We start from the raw sequence: 15,681 nt of genomic DNA, 5'->3' as shown, positions 1-15,681 counted from the left end.
TCCCAGTCGGTTCAGATTGCCCACTGCTTAACAACAGAGGCGGCTCCTGCATGCTCCCTGAACTCCTGAGGAGCATGTTGCTGTACTATCCGTATCAGATTCAGCGCCTGGCTTCCTAGAATCAAGGGCGCTTTCAACCTCTGAGCCTCATCCACAGCATCTTGCAGCTCTTGGGCAATTTGCTGAAGACGATAGGCGCCAGCGGATTGCGGAGGTCTCCCTTCCCTGAGCGTCTTTATGATATCCGGGCCAATACTTTCCAGTATACCGCTTCCTCCGGCAGCGTTTACGCACAACTCTAATACCTGATCGAGGTCGAGATTGAGGTAATGAGAGAATGCCAGAGTCTCCGCCGCTGAGCACAGATGTATGCCCCTCAGAAGACCCTGAACAAGTGCGTTCTTTTCGGCTTCACTCTCGACAAGGCCATCGACTGGGCCAACTTTATCCTTTCCTTCCGTGTATAACCTGACCATGCCACTGTCATCATCTGGACCATATCCCCGGCCTAGTCCAGTAAAGTAAGCCTGCTCTGCCGCACTAGTCATGGGTGTGGGGAATGAATAGCGCCTGGCTTCAGAAGTGATAATACTCGTGTCTTTTGTGATGATAGTCAGGGCGCTGACGAGCGGCTGGAACTGCGGGTGCAGTATGCGCGGCAATCTGTGACCGAACATCCAGCTACGAGCATCTGAGTGGATGACCGCATTTCCGGTTTCCTGCAGGTTCAAATCCAGATGCATCGCAAACCCTATTGCCTCACTTGCTGCCAGAATCTGATTCGCCGCCAGGACTTGATGGCACATCTTTATGTTACTCCCTGCACCGAGGCCGCCCTTAACGATGTAGAGCTTTTCCGGATCGGATAACTCTTCCAGAAGAAAGCGCCCTTTCGCGATTGCCTGATCACTTGCGCCGACCATTATGGATAGGGTACCTTCAGCTGCGCGATAGGCACCTCCAGAAACTGGGCAGTCGATGAGGTTGATGTCACCACGACCTGTGTCTGAGAGTTGTTTCTGCAGCTGCTGTACGTAACCACACGGAACTGTTGAGCACAATAGCAGGGTTGCGCCATTTGGCAGGGCTGGCACAGCTGGAGTGTCCCGACCCAGCAGGACAGCCTGCGCTTGCTGAGCAGTAGCCACCATGCATACGCAGTAGTCCTTACCCCGAGCGGCCTCAGCTGCCTTTGACGCAATGCCTCCTCCCGCTGCCTTGAACCTCTCTAGAGTCGGACCAAATACGTCGAAGCCTGTCACTTTGTATCCTTGCTTGAGGAGATGGGTTGCCATACCGAAGCCCATGGCCCCGAGGCCGATAAAAGACACTTCAGGCTTAGCGGATGACATGGTTGCTGTTTGATGTCAAAATGCTCAGGGGTCCCAGGTACGTATGTCTAGCACGAGCTGGGGTGAATTCTTTGAATGTCTCTAAACAAACTTGAATTTCTTGTGTTGACAATTTGCAGTAAAAGTCCAAACAGGCACCGGAGCGTGGCAGTCATGTGTCCGAGCCGAGCCTCGGAAACGGACCTTAGGCTGGGAGTATGCTGCGCTGATCCGGACTGGTTGCCTTCCGCAATCTGGCCCAAGGTGCAAATTACATAGATTAGACAGCTCTCGCAGTTATTTCGACGGATTGCCTTCTTAGGAAGTACTTGCTAGCAGGCAAGAGGACGGGAAGGCTACGGGAATAATGGTCCTTCCAGTGTTGTCAAACAATTGCACCAAGCATGCTGAAAGCTGCCCGTCATGGAGGGTATGCCGTTCCGGGAATGTGCTGCTACAACTTGGAGTCCATCGTAGCCACTGTACGTAGTGCCTGTGTCACTACATCTTGACCACTGTCAGACTCCAGAGCTCGTCCGATGCGCGGCAGATTTCGAAGATGGATTCGACAGCATCATGTGCGGCATGAGTCACTACGAAAGAGAGGAGAACCTGCGTCTAACCAAGGAGTTGGTCGCCTACTGTCATAACCGTGAAATTGCGACCGAGGCAGAACCAGGACGTATCGAGGGTGGTGAAGACGGTGTTGCCGAGACTGCAGACCTTGAAGGCGGGTCAACGACACCTGGCGATGCCGAAGAATTTGTGGCAACAGGTATTGAAATACTCGCGCCCGCGTTTGGCAATGTTCATGGACAGTATGGTCCGCATGGAACTCGGCTTCTATAATGACCGGTTACAATCCATCAATGCCGCCATCGGAGACAAGACACTCCTGGTTCTTCATGGAGCAGATCCGTTTGATGAGCATATCTTCCAAAGGTGCATCAAAGCCGGCGTCAGCAGGGCCAAAATCATAAAAAGGGCATGAACAACCACTATCTTGCGGTCCACGATGAGATGCGAGGGAAGCCTCTCACAACGCTGATCGAGGCATCCACAAATAAAAAGCAGAAAGCCATTGGGGAGTACACTCATTGGCTGGGAAGTGCTGGGAAAGCATGAGAGGTATTCTACTTCGGTAATCGAATGGTGTTCCCCTTCCTCGATCTACGTCCTTGTAACGTTAAGACTCGACCTACGACAGATCGGCGGTGTCAAAGCAAGTAGGACAGTTATCTGCACTCTAGGAGCCATTTACCCAGCTCGTATAGGTATTCTGCGCCACGTCATGTCCGAAGTTGTAACCTTGGACCATCATGGCTGCTACGCGTTAAAGAGCAGCCAGCTCCATGCAGTTTAGACATTCAGTGCTGCATTTCTCTTGAATCTTGTCATTGGCACCTTCATCAGCCCGTCAAGTGATCTTGAGATCGTGTGCGCTCTCTTTATTCTTACCTTACTGCACAGAGCTAGGCGCTCGAGCATCTCGTCAACTGTAGCATTGCCAGCGCCTTCAAACCATTGCGCACTATGGAACACTCCACCCTCTAGTCTTTGATCTGGCAACCGGTTAGTTTGACTCTCGTTCAACTCTGAGAACTATGACTAACGTCTAATGAAAGGACGAGTTACGTCTCAAAGAAATGTTATCCTCCCATTCGTCCAATATGACCAGATCAACTAAAGCCCAAATCAATCCCTTCTAAAATTACAAGAGTAGAGCGTTTATTTATTCGTGGCGCTGGAGATTTGATTGAACAGGGAAAGCCACGCCTATTTCCTCAGCAAATTCAGAGACCTTGAGCGTCTGAGTTAACTTAGTCAGATGTTACTCGCCGCGAAGGGAGAGAAATGATGTCCTCCATACAAAGGCTTCATGCCCCTGCTGACGCACGTCTAGAGCCGCCGTAAGTTCAGGGACGCCCACTTCTCGCTAGTAAAGCTATAACAAGAACATCCCAAACTGTGTGAGGCTCCTCATCTGCCCATGGCCCGGTCCCCATGTCGATCGAGTCACCTGTACTAGAAATGTATACATTATCGGGATTCGGCTCCACATGACAGGCTTGATGCGTGACCAATGAGTTCGGCTCCACGAGGAGAGTGTCTTCATCGCGATAAGACACCCTCAACAAATAGAAGATACGCAAAGAAAAAGTTCAATCGCTTTCAAGGCAGGTAGCTACGTCACGAGTCCTATGTTGTGTCGCACAGCTGTTGAGAGCTTGACGTCTCCGCCCACCTTCTGTGTGATCCGGACAGAAGACGCCACCATGCCGCACGAGTTCAAGGACCTCCACACCGTGGCCGAAACATCTTTCCCATATATTTTTGAACAAAATGTAACAGTAAGACTCAAAATTGAGGGAGGTCTTGTCCGTTGCAATGTGTACCGACCCAAGAACTCGGGTCGCGTTCCGGTTCTGGTTACCTATGGGCCCTACGGCAAGGATATCCACTACAAAGAGTAAGTGCGCCATCTAACCCTCGACATCCGGCTACGAAGCTCATATGCATAAGCTTCCATCCGAAGTCCTTCTCGGAGGTAAATCCACAACAAAAGTCCGACCATTCGGCCTGGGAACTACCGGACCCGGGCTTCTGGACGCAGCATGGATATGCCCTTGTTCGTGCTGATGAGAGGGGCCTGGGACAGTCCCCCGGAGTTCTGGACACTATGTCCAGGGGCACCAGCGAAGCATTCTGTGACGTGGTTGAGTGGGCCGCCGAGCAAACATGGTCGTCGGGTAAGGTCGGACTGCTTGGTATAAGCTACTACGCAGGCAGCCAATGGCGCGTAGCAGCACGCAAGCCCAAGGGCCTTTCTGCAATGATACCTTGGGAAGGTATGTCCGATTATTATCGGGATAGATGTCGACACGGCGGTATTCTCTCCAACAGATTTATCCGTTTCTGGTGGAATAGGCAGGTTATCACTAACCAGTACGGCCGGCCTGGAAGGAGCGCTAGTAACTGGGGACCTGACACGCTCGAGGGAAACCTATCTGAAGAGGAGCTGACAAACAACCGAAACGACCAGACTGTCGACAACCGCATAAACAAGTTTCGAGACAACGTCTATTATGCATCGAAAGAGTATGACATGGGGGATATTGAAGTCCCGCTCCTTTCGGTCGGGAACTGGGGAGGGATTTTGCTTCATCTAAGAGGGAATATTCAGGGATACTTGCATGCTGCCTCTCAATTCAAATATCTCCGCATGATCACTGGGAGACACGATCTGCCGTTCTATTACGACGAAGAAGTTCAGGTTCAGCTTAGCTTCCTGGATGCTTTCCTCAAGGGCGATGATCGAGTGGGCTGGACACAAGAGGGCAAGGTCGCGCCAGTCAGCCTTGTTCTGCGGAAAGGAGATGTTGGCTTCAACAACGCTGAAGCAGAGAAAGCATATCAACGACGCGAAGAGAATGAATGGCCGCTTGCAAGGACGCAATACGCCAAATTCTTTCTCACACCCACCTTGGGTTTAACCCAGAACGAGACACTGGCCAGTGAGCGGAAGAAGCTGTCTTACCGGGCCTTGGGCACAATTGAAGACCCTCAGTATCTGTCATTCAGTACTGGGCCCTTCGATGTGGAGACCGAGATCACCGGACACGTTACGGCTCATCTCAATGTGTCAGTAAGTCCTGACCCGGCCGGACCCACACCAAAGGATATGGACCTGTTTGTGACATTGCGTCACATTGGCCCTCACGGCAAGGAAATTTTCTACACGGGGACCGCAGGTGATCCAGTGCCTCTCACCAAGGGGTGGCTTAGGGTGTCTTTGCGAAAGGTTAATCGAGGCCACCCGAAGCATCAACCATGGCTGCCACATCGCGACTATACGAGTCGAGACACCCTGCCTGTCATCCAGGGTGAGATCTATACGGTCGACATTGAGATTTGGCCAACCAATGTCGTCGTGGAGAAGGGCGGGAAAATCGTGTTCGAGGTGTCCTCGGGTGATACACAGGGGTCGGGAATCTTCCTACACGACGACCCGGAAGACAGGTGAGTACCTTGCGCGATGCTCGATCAGGGCCGGCTATTATACTAATCATGATACGTCCCAGGCCACCAGAGATATTCCAGGGTATGAACCATATCCACTTTGGATCACAGTTCCGGAACTATCTGACACTCCCGGTGATTCCTCCCCGATAACTGAGAGCGTACATTGGACGAAGAGCTGTGAAGTAGAGCCAGACATTATGGTGCAGAGAGATTCGTTCGAAAATGTGTATACAAATTGCTATGAACTCAAATCGTTTCTGGTGTAACAAACATCACCTTCTCGCGCTGCTGTTGCTCCATAGTTCCTACTGTTCAAAGGACAAGAGGGTCAGAGCATTAGGAAGCAAGACGACAGAGATCAGAGCCAAAGGTTCCCGCCAAAATCTTATGCCGCCAAATTGAGCGTTTTGGGCCAGTTCCCGATCGTGAACTGGCTATTGCACATGTTCGTCAACTCCCATGTCTCGGCTGTAAGGTTGGCATACACTCCCTCATCCTCCTCATCTCCCGCCGCACCTGCAACAAACATGGCAGCCATGAAGTGATCATCAGTTGCATGGGCGTCACGGTACAACGGGTGCTTCATGAGACGCGTAACAGCCCTCCGCAGCTTTGGGCCACTGTTATGAACGAATGCGTCTTCGACCGCCTGGCGAAACTCGAGCGCCCACGGCTCAGGAGGGGTCTCCTGAGCAAAATTGTCGCTGAACCGTAGCATTGGCATCCAAACGTTTCGGTACAAGTTGTGCACAGCGCCACCAGAGCCGATTAGCAAGTACCCTTCTTTTCTTAGCGGCCGCAGGGCAGCACCGACTTTCACGTGGAAGTGCGGATCGAAGCGGGCGTTCATGGAGACCAGCACGGTCGGTGGGCAGCCGTTGGGGAACATGCGAATCAATATCAGGTAGGTGTCGTGAATCCAGTCGAACTTGGGATTGGCCGCGACGTCAAAGCCGGCATCCGCCAGCATGGAGATGCAACGGTCAGCCGTTTTGAGGTCGGGGTTCAGCTTGTAGTCGACATATTTCGAGGGATGGACGTAGGCCACGGGCGATTTTCCCGGATTTGGGTTTGTTGCAACCTCGATCCTGTCGCCGGCGGCGTCCCAATGGGCACCCTTTTCTCCCAGTCAGCAAGGGTTTTATGGTCCCTCATCTCTCGTGTCTCTCTCACCATCATGATCACGCCCTTGATGTTGTGGGCAAGCGCCTCGTCGCCTGCCTTCTTCCAGCAGTCAGCAGACTCTGAGGGCTCTCCCAGCATCATGGTCGAGCCATGGGAAAAGAAATATACGGGTGTGAGATTCGATACTGGGGTTTTGTGTCAGCCGAGAAGGGGCAGCGTTGTCGCAAGTGACCGTAGAGAAGGGTATGCAACACCTACCCATTGTGCCGTTACCGGTCTGGACTGTACGGCATCGCAGCTAATAACAGGAGCACGTCGACATCGGACCAAAGTACAGTCCAGTATCTACGTCCTTCTTATATGCTTATCGAGGAGCCCCACCGCTGCCCAGGTGATGTCGAACCCTCACCACCTGGAGCATGGAGCTCGAGGGATGTGGGGGAGTGACCCGAGGATGGCATCCGCCAATCAGCGTGGCGCGCAGTCGGAGAGCAAGCACGGCACCTACGGCGTAGATCAAGAATCTAATGCACGATTCCTTGGAGCGTGTACAGCGTAGTTGCAGTTTCAGAGTGGCGACCGTGGTCTTGCCCTTGACTGTTCGATGATGTTCAAACCAAGTCCGCCTGAGACCACAGCCCCCGGAAAAGCTGCCTGCAACGAGCTGGGGGGCGAGACCATCATACTTACGGGGAATCCGGCAAGAAACGCAAGGCCAAAGCGGCTTCCACCGGGGGCGCTGTGGGCCAATCGTGCCCCGCTGAATTAGTTATGACTAAATGTCCAGAGGGTGTGACTCTGCCCGGGGAAAAGGCCCTGCATTGGCGCCCGCAATAACGATCTCCGCATACTCGCAACCTCTATTCTCTTCCCCACCACAGCTTCGTTCCTCTCGTTGTCATGTATCTTGTCTCGTCCTGAAGTGTGCCGCCGCAGCTGGACCTGTGAAGCCTCTGACGATCCCATCCGTGGTACAAAGGATGTGATATACCCGCCATGGAAGTGGACTCGATAAGTGTTTCGACTGTGCCAGCTCCGTTGGCGCAAGATGCGTCGTTCGGACAATTCCAATGTGGCACCTGCATGCGACGGTACAAGAGAGTAGATCATCTCGCGCGCCATGTGCGATCGCGTAAGTCTACCCTGTGTTCTCCCTCCTGTCCCTCGCGTGTCTTTTCTTTTGCCGACTGAGCAACTGATTCTGTCTAGACACCCGGTCCAGGCCATACCAATGTCCCGCCTGCCCAAAGGCCTTTGGAAGAGCGTGAGTCCACCACTGTATCCGCCGTATCTGAGAGACGAGAACTGAGTCAAGCCTGGGTGAGCCTAGTGATCTCCTGAAGAGACATGTCATGGCTCATGACGCTCCAAGAAATAGGCGTGCTGTATCTCCAGCTCTTGCGGGTTCCCTCGGACGAGTGACACAAGCATGTCGGGCTTGCGCGACCAATCATTTGCGCTGCACGGAAGAGAAACCGTGCCACCGGTGTATCGACAAAGGGCTCGATTGTCTCTGGGACCGTTCATCAGACTCAGGCACAACGCCTCCTGCGGCGACCGCAGACTTGGTGGATGGCCCAGGATTTGCCCCGAGCGGCACAGGTGCAACATCTGAACAGAGGCCTCCCACCGTTTCAACAGACATTGACCAACTCCCAGAAGGTTCCACCCCCCAGCCCTTACAGGCACAGCCATTCTTGGGTACGTTGTCCGCACCTCCGGGGGTCAACCACGACCCTTCGGCCGGAGAACCCAAATCCACCTTGCAGGTTCCCTTACACGGCGACCTGACCGCCCATCAGTTTACAGGACTCCCGAATTCTGACCTGCTGTTAGGGCAATGGATGCCAATGGGGTCCCTTGACTTCGATGCAAATTTCGGTTTTGAACTCAACGACATTGACCTGCGCTTTCTGGAAGCATACAATACGAACTTGCCGTTTGAGTTTGACAGAAGATTACAGAACACTCAGTCGACAAAGGAGCCACCGTACGCCTCCTCGGATCCGTGTAGGCCAGCCATTCTCGGAACAGAGGCATACAGGAACTACTATTGGAAGTTCCGGCCGAATGTCCAAGACCACGGGGCCGCTGAAGAGCACAATCTTTCTCTACCGGCGACTGCTCATGACCACGGCTCACCGGAATCCCGAATCTCGCTTGAACGGCGTATCACATGCGCAGTACTAAGCCTATCCTCCCGAGACAAGATACTCACAAGCATCATGCAAACTTGCCGTACCGAGGATCTCTCCAGGGTTGTCCAGGCATTTCCTGGTGCGGAACTGCTGGACACACTCCTCCAGTACTACCTGACTTCCCCCGTGGCGCGATCAGACAACTTCCTGCATGGTGCAACCTTTGACCCGAACAAGAAACGACCAGACCTTCTAGCTGCAATGGTCGCTGCAGGCGCGGTGCTCACTTCGGACCCCACCTTGTCTAAGCATGGCCTGGCCATCCAAGAATGCCTGCGAGTCGCCATACCCAGACACGTAAGTGACCCCAACGACTTGGAGCAAACCTCGTTCAGTGAGCAGCGATCATTCTAACAATTCCACAGTGGGAACGCAATAATACCCTCACAAGGGACTTGGAGCTCTGGCAAGCATATCTCATAGTCCTCGAAATCGGACTCTGGAGCGGCCACAGCAGGAAGGTCGAAATAGCGGAAAGTTTCCTTCAGCCTCTTGTGACAATGGTCAGACGTGACGGAAAGTTGAAGCGGTCTGACTGTCCGAAGTCAGTCATCCCGGGCGACTGTGACGATAGTGTTTCTCTTCACAGTGCCTGGACGACGTGGGTGGAAACCGAATCGTTCAAGCGACTTGCCTTCAGGATGCTCGAACATGATACCAATGCGTCGTTCTCACTGCTCGTTAATCCCCTGATATCGTACGCCGACATTCAGCTCCCCATACCTGACCCAGCGGAGATGTGGTCTGCCCTTAGCCCAACGCAATGGAAAGCGTCATTTCTATCTGAGCCGAACTCAAGCTTGGCCCGACCGCTGACGCTGGCTGATTACATGGACGACACAGAAAATTTCCACGCTTATAAGAATACCGTCGATACCAGCATAGTTAGTTCCGCCTTCCTTTCGTGCGCTTGGCGGCTCACTTGGGAATATACTCAACTCAGGTCTCTGCAAAGGGCTGGCTCAGGAAAACGGTCCTGGAACGCCTTGCTCATGTCCGGGCGACATGAGGAGATCTTGAAACTTCTCAGCAACTTCCGCATCAGCGCCGACTTGGACGTCACACGCGCGGAAGAGATTACCATGCGTGTAGAGCTTATTCTCATGCACCTTCACATGCCTTTCAACGAGATACAACTCTTCGCCGGCATGGATGGGCTGGAGCAAGCACGATATGCCTACCCGACGATCAATCAGTGGGTCACAGGCGATTCCGCTAGGACAGCCGTCTGGCACGGCGGCCAAGTTCTGCGGGCAGCAAAACTCCTTCCAAGGGGGGCCCTATGGGGTCCTAGCGCAATGATGGTGTATCATGCCAGTCTTGTTCTATGGGTGTACGGCTTGTTATTCGAAATGCCGGGGATGACCGGATCGGCAAGTTCTGGCGTGAGCCTACCTTCATCAGCTGGCGGACAGTCTCAAAATGTCTATCTGGATGGGCCTGATGACATTGCCACGCAGAGATTCCTTCAATTTGGGCGAGGTCTTCCATTCATACGAAGCCTTCCCGGGCTGGACAACCAGCTTGATGATGTCCAGCTTTCACGGCCGGACAGGGTAATGGAGACGGTTGTTGACATCCTCCGCCGGAATCACGACGAGATGTTTCGCCCTCATTCGGTTGACAACCTGATACAACTAATTGGCGGGCTTCAGAAAGCGGCAGGGCCCCGTGCTCTTTCGTGATCCAACAAAGGGGTCAAGAGATGCAGCCGGAAAGCCAATCGTATTCTCTATAGACACCTGACGTCTCGTTAGCGGGTTCGTCTCGACATCCTTACTTATATGGTTGAGCGGGAAGCAACTCCCCAACGCAGTCACCCCAGCCGATGCCTGAGTCCGCACCACCTGCAACAGCCGTCATCCTCACGACGTCTCCATCTTCCAAGTACGCCCTTGTGGATCCATTTTCCAATTGTATCAGTGTCACACCACCCGAAGTGGCCTCGAGCAAACACCCATGGGTCCCCTTCCCGGGACCACTGACTGTCCCCGTTGCCAGCAGATCGCCGGTTCGTAGCGCACTGCCGGCGCTAACGATATGCGCCACCATCTGCCTTATCGTCCAGTATAACGACTGTACCTCTGAGGCTCCAATTACCGTGGCACTGTCCCCTACCACGACCTCAACCTGCATGCGGACGTCATATGCACCGTTGTCTGGATCGTCGAGATGCAGAGGAACAGGCAGGGTGCGCGGCGGCGTGGGAAGCCTGTAAGGTTCTAAGGCGTCGAGCGTCACCACCCACGGCGAGATCGTCGTTCCCAGGTTCTTGCCGTTTGCGGGACCAAGGGGCATCATCTCGAATGCTTGGATGTCTCGAGCTGTGGAACAAATCGTCAGGTCAAATCTACCGCATGCGACCAGATGTGGACAACTTTCGCAAAAAGGACTTGCACTAACCACTCCAGTCATTAAGTACGACAAATCCAAAGATATGATTGTCCGCGTCGGCTGCCTTTAGCCGCTGGCGCATAGACAGGGGCTTTCCCACCACTGCAGCGAACTCGAGCTCGTAGTCCAGTGCTCTAGTCGGACCGAATATAACAGGCGCTCCTGGCGCCGTCTTGTCCCGGAATTGTCCCATAGGGCGCTCGATCGGGGTGCCAGATACGACCACAGAGCTTGCCCGCCCCTGGTACACGATCGGCAGGTTGAAGAACGCGGGAGGGGGCCGTTCGTCATTGATGATTATGCGGCCAGCGTTTTTGACATGTTCAAGACTACAAGAGAAATCTTGGGTTCTTTCAGCAGAGTTTTCTCACATCTTGACAAGTGATACCCGTCTTGGGCAATTGAAGCAACTAGACTTACCTGCAAAATCACCTACGTTGACCGGCAGATGCATTGTCACCGCAGATATGTCCTCGACGCTGTCTCGTGGAAAACCCTCGAGGCCGTGGCTCCGGAATGCATCCTGAATTGTCTGCCGGACGGCCTTGAAGACGGATCTGTCAAGTGCGGCGAAGTCGTTCAGAGCACTGCGAGCGAACACATTGTCCGGAAGTCCCTGTACAGTCGAGAAGAGATCATGTTCACAGAGGTCCGCGAGAAACAGAACTGAGTCTGCCAGACGCGTGACTGCTTGTCGATTTGGATGCTTCTTTGACGAGGCAATGCCAAAAGGGATATTACGATCTGAAAAGTGACTTGCATAGGCTGATGGAGCCATTTCTGAAAAAAGTTCTTGACCACGATTGGCCTTGGGGAGGTGTCGAGTCTGTTTATTGTAGTTACAGCATTGAAGGCGGTGCAATAGCCAGGTAACCCAGCCAGCAAATTAAAGCTCCAACACCATCGTTATTGCCCGAGGAGGACATAGAGCGGGGAATAAGCCTAGGTGCATGCGCCGGGTTCGAGAGGCTTCGGGCCCACCATGCAACGGCCCGAACAATGACATGCAGGATGCCCACATCCCGTGGCGAATGCGATTCGGGTCATGCACGATCCTCGACACTGACCTGTGTAACCGTACCCCTCGGAGCCGTTGAATATTGACTTCCAATTATTGTAAACAAGCCACCGCGAGTAGGATCTTGTCACGCGGTTTCCGCTGCAGCTTCAAACACCCTGCCCGAATCCCATATTCTCTTGCTTCCAGCCCAAGCATTTTCTCTACGCAATGGCGCTTCAAGGAAAGCTCAGTCATCCAAAGCGATTCATCACCGCCAACAACGAACATGGTCAAGCAGTTGTAGACGCCTCCGTCCCGGTCGATGCGCCCTTCTACAGTCTACCCAATGGGGATGCCGCGTTCGCCCAGCTGTATGTGACAAGAGGATTCCCCACGCAGCTGTCCGACGGCGCCGACGTCCAGGTGTACCAAAACTACCTGCGTGACTCGCCAGGATTGACCGTCTCCGACGGCACCGTGCTTCGCTACGTCGACATGTGCCCCGGTCACCTCTCACCGATGCACCGCACCGTCAGCCTTGACTACGGCGTTGTCCTGGAGGGCGAGGTGGAGCTGGTTCTGGGCTCTGGGGAGACAAGAGTCATGAAGCGCGGGGACGTCTGCATCCAACGCGCGACAATGCATGCGTGGAGGAATCTTAGCCAGACCGAGTGGGCACGGATGCTGTACATTCTTCAGCCCACTCAACCACTTACCGTCGGTGGCGCAGAGGTAAAGGAGGATTTGGGCACGATGAAGGGCGTCAAACACTCGTCTTAGTCACTGAGCAAAGAGACAGAGGTGGAGGAAATGAAACTGTTAAGTAGTAGCCGTGGTACTGACAAGATGGCTGCGACCTCAATATATCTCAGATCTCTCCCCCAATTCGGTACCGAAACAAGCCACTGTCCAGTTTCCCAACGGTCCGTCGCCACATTTTTGCTGCAGTCTGGTGGGAAGTTGGCGTTAGGATCATACCGTGTTGATCATTGGGGGATTCCGGAGGGACTCACCGCATTGATGAGAACCCCAGTAAACATGACCGAGATGAATATCCGCTCTGCAGTGTTGTTGTATACTCGCACCTCCAAGGGATCTCTGTTCCTGTTGACTGGTCGATGAGGGGGCACACGGCGATGTGCGGTATCCCAAGTTCTTGATGCGTGAGGACTCTGGGTCCGAGAGGAACCCGCCGTATCTGAAGATCGCGCTTCGCCGTTTGAATGATGTATCTCGTAGTCGGCGAGAGTAGTCACTAAATTTAACACCGAGGCAACCTCAGTAGAGGTAACAACCGTCGTCGACATGATGTAGGCCAGAGTATACTGTCTACCACTTCCGAAGGTCTCGTACGGGGTGGTAGCAAGAGCACGGTAACCAAAGCAGATAAACCGGAATGGACGCAATATCGTTGCCCGGGGCTTCTACTCTCCAATTTGCACAGGAGACAGTCGGCTCGGGATGCGGAGGCAGTCCCTTTCCAATTTACTTTGGGGGGGAGGTGAAGGGTCTTTGCCATGCACCCTGAGCGGCACCGCGGGACATACTGGTATCGGCTCGGAATGTGGAGGAGATATCCCCAACTTGTATCTCGTTGCTTGGGAGTGTGGGGACACCACCTAAGCAAGCCCGAGCAAATCTGTACTAACTGGGGAAAGGAATTCTCAACTACTTGCTCCCCTCCCCAGCCAGAGGTGCTTTTGCAAGGTGCAATGGCTAAGCCGTTCAGCAGCGTCAGATCGGCCGCCATCGACGGCAGAGCATGCAACCCCTACTACAGGAAGACCCAACTTAAGAAACTCCACGACAAGCTCGTCGACAATACCATTGAGATCCAAAGTGCAATCAAGCAGGACACAGGCTATCGGCCCGCCGAAATACATGCCGAATACTGGCTTGCGCTCCAATGCCTGGCTGACAGCTACAACTCGGTCGACACGGCGCGCGACCTCGACGCTGAATACGCTATCGCGAACCAGAAAGATGCACCTAATGCGCGCGAACCGGTCGGTATCGTCCTTATCGAGCCGGCAACGCACGCATTTGTGTTCAGCCTTATTTCTGCGCTCGGACCCGCCCTCGCTGCTGGCAACTGTGTAATTGTGCGGGTACGTGGCAGTCGGAGGCAGCTGATCCGAATCACAAAGGACCGACACTGATGTTACTCATAGGCAGAGCAGACGATGCTCCAAACGCCACGACTTGTCCTTGGTCTTATAGAAGAGGCATTGGACCGGGATCTCATACAAGTGACCAATGCGAAAGAAATTTCAGACGCCGACATCAACCATCGACACGTTCGCGTCCTCCAGAATGGCTCCCCCAGCGTGCCGCTAGCCAGTCATCTGGTCTCACGTCCTGATGCTCGTGTTGTTGCCCTTGTCGAGCGCGACGCAAACGTTCACACTGCCGCGGAACTGCTCGTCGGTGCTCGATTTGGATTGCGCGGCAAGTCACCATACGCACCAGACCTCGTCCTTGTCAATGAGTGGGTCGTCGAGGACTTTCTGGCCGCCGTGGCTCAATGCTCCGCCCGGCTTATAACCAACACCAATGGTCCTGTACCTGTCGCCGGTACCAGAATGACCGACAGATTTGCCGACAACGTCAGCGAGAAGGGTCTTGGAAGAATAGTCACTTCTGGGACGGGCGGTACCGTGCTTGAATTGACGGATAGGTATGTAACCGACCCAAGTCTCACGGAGCTCTGCCTGAACTTTGGCCTCAATTGACACGCAACTTTGTTCCAGGGCGTCCGCACTGGCACATCCCAAACTGCGGGAACGCTCTCTTGTGGTGCACGCCGTATCGAGCGTCGACGACGCGATCAATGTTTCTAATAGGTACGGATTACCATGGTGCTCCCGAGCTTGGTCAATGCTGAAACTAGAATAGCCTCGGCCGCCTAGCAGCCGCATATGTGTTCACCACCCAGCCTGGAGCAGCCAAATATATCTGCCAGTTCCTTGACTCTGGTGTCAGCTTTGTGAACCAGCTACCAACAAGTCTACTCTGTATGACACTCTAATGGCGCCCGTCCCGCTCCTCTGATTCGTCCGTCTTTCCCACTAATACAGCATTGCAGTTAGCCCCGTTGCTCCAGAGCAGAAAGCGATTGACCTGGACTCTTTGAGTCCATATGACCCGGTACTGTTCACGTCACCCAAGCCGCAGTATATATCAACTTTGAGATGGTCCTGGCTACTCGACGGCGTCCTGCTCGAGCCGTCGGCCGCACAGGTAGCAAAGATTGAAAGAGAGGCGACAGTAAGATTGCCTGAAGTACAGCGTCTCAAGAAGGGACATGATGTCGGGTTCTTCGACCAGGGGATCATAACAGGCGGCATTCTTGTCCTCTCAACTTTAGTGACCTGTGCTGGCTTCCTTGTTTACTATACTCGTGTAAGGTTATAGTTATAGTGCCATGGAGCTTGGAACCAATGACCTGGAGTTTTTGATAGAATTTATACTTCGTAAGTGGTACATTGATGAAGAGGAGGAGGAGGTGTTGATGGTGATAGTGGCGGCGTGGGTGAGCCGTATTTGGCTCTCTGCAGGCAAGACGTAGAGCCAGCTCTAAGGAGTCGGTCTGGACAAAGAAGCCACTAAA

General features: G+C 53.6%; 9 protein-coding genes across 9 annotated transcripts; 5 read left to right on the top strand and 4 right to left on the bottom strand.

Annotated features, from left to right (window-relative positions):
* Positions 1 to 11: 11 nt before the first annotated feature.
* On the bottom strand, positions 12 to 1,352 carry HMPREF1541_02105 (uncharacterized protein; the record flags this gene model as incomplete). Its single annotated transcript, XM_008716461.1, has 1 exon — positions 12 to 1,352. The coding sequence occupies one exon, from the start codon at positions 1,350 to 1,352 to the stop codon at positions 12 to 14; it is 1,341 nt and encodes a 446-aa protein (XP_008714683.1).
* Positions 1,353 to 1,735: 383 nt separating this feature from the next.
* Positions 1,736 to 2,180, top strand: HMPREF1541_02104 (uncharacterized protein; the record flags this gene model as incomplete). The annotated part of the gene is made up of 2 exons (XM_008716460.1): positions 1,736 to 1,813; positions 1,854 to 2,180. 2 exons carry the CDS (start codon positions 1,736 to 1,738, stop codon positions 2,178 to 2,180), a joined length of 405 nt encoding a protein of 134 aa, XP_008714682.1.
* Positions 2,181 to 3,607: 1,427 nt separating this feature from the next.
* On the top strand, positions 3,608 to 5,504 carry HMPREF1541_02103 (uncharacterized protein; the record flags this gene model as incomplete). The annotated part of the gene is made up of 3 exons (XM_008716459.1): positions 3,608 to 3,801; positions 3,855 to 5,351; positions 5,414 to 5,504. 3 exons carry the CDS (start codon positions 3,608 to 3,610, stop codon positions 5,502 to 5,504), a joined length of 1,782 nt encoding a protein of 593 aa, XP_008714681.1.
* Positions 5,505 to 5,739: 235 nt separating this feature from the next.
* On the bottom strand, positions 5,740 to 6,620 carry HMPREF1541_02102 (uncharacterized protein; the record flags this gene model as incomplete). The annotated part of the gene is made up of 2 exons (XM_008716458.1): positions 5,740 to 6,471; positions 6,528 to 6,620. The coding sequence occupies 2 exons, from the start codon at positions 6,618 to 6,620 to the stop codon at positions 5,740 to 5,742; spliced, it is 825 nt and encodes a 274-aa protein (XP_008714680.1).
* Positions 6,621 to 7,831: 1,211 nt separating this feature from the next.
* Positions 7,832 to 10,362, top strand: HMPREF1541_02101 (uncharacterized protein; the record flags this gene model as incomplete). Its single annotated transcript, XM_008716457.1, has 2 exons — positions 7,832 to 8,974; positions 9,043 to 10,362. 2 exons carry the CDS (start codon positions 7,832 to 7,834, stop codon positions 10,360 to 10,362), a joined length of 2,463 nt encoding a protein of 820 aa, XP_008714679.1.
* A 91-nt stretch (positions 10,363 to 10,453) lies between these two features.
* Positions 10,454 to 11,849, bottom strand: HMPREF1541_02100 (fumarylacetoacetase; the record flags this gene model as incomplete). The annotated part of the gene is made up of 3 exons (XM_008716456.1): positions 10,454 to 11,001; positions 11,081 to 11,413; positions 11,492 to 11,849. 3 exons carry the CDS (start codon positions 11,847 to 11,849, stop codon positions 10,454 to 10,456), a joined length of 1,239 nt encoding a protein of 412 aa, XP_008714678.1.
* A 450-nt stretch (positions 11,850 to 12,299) lies between these two features.
* HMPREF1541_02099 (uncharacterized protein) lies at positions 12,300 to 12,851 on the top strand (the record flags this gene model as incomplete). Its single annotated transcript, XM_008716455.1, has 1 exon — positions 12,300 to 12,851. One exon carries the CDS (start codon positions 12,300 to 12,302, stop codon positions 12,849 to 12,851), a length of 552 nt encoding a protein of 183 aa, XP_008714677.1.
* Positions 12,852 to 12,939: 88 nt separating this feature from the next.
* Positions 12,940 to 13,111, bottom strand: HMPREF1541_02098 (uncharacterized protein; the record flags this gene model as incomplete). Its single annotated transcript, XM_008716454.1, has 2 exons — positions 12,940 to 13,020; positions 13,085 to 13,111. The coding sequence occupies 2 exons, from the start codon at positions 13,109 to 13,111 to the stop codon at positions 12,940 to 12,942; spliced, it is 108 nt and encodes a 35-aa protein (XP_008714676.1).
* A 672-nt stretch (positions 13,112 to 13,783) lies between these two features.
* HMPREF1541_02097 (uncharacterized protein) lies at positions 13,784 to 15,485 on the top strand (the record flags this gene model as incomplete). The annotated part of the gene is made up of 5 exons (XM_008716453.1): positions 13,784 to 14,179; positions 14,243 to 14,748; positions 14,822 to 14,914; positions 14,967 to 15,085; positions 15,157 to 15,485. 5 exons carry the CDS (start codon positions 13,784 to 13,786, stop codon positions 15,483 to 15,485), a joined length of 1,443 nt encoding a protein of 480 aa, XP_008714675.1.
* Positions 15,486 to 15,681: the final 196 nt, after the last annotated feature.

Source organism: Cyphellophora europaea, assembly GCF_000365145.1.
Source record: "Cyphellophora europaea CBS 101466 unplaced genomic scaffold supercont1.2, whole genome shotgun sequence".
Taxonomy (NCBI): domain Eukaryota; kingdom Fungi; phylum Ascomycota; class Eurotiomycetes; order Chaetothyriales; family Cyphellophoraceae; genus Cyphellophora; species Cyphellophora europaea.
This window is presented reverse-complemented; position numbering and strand designations above follow the sequence as displayed.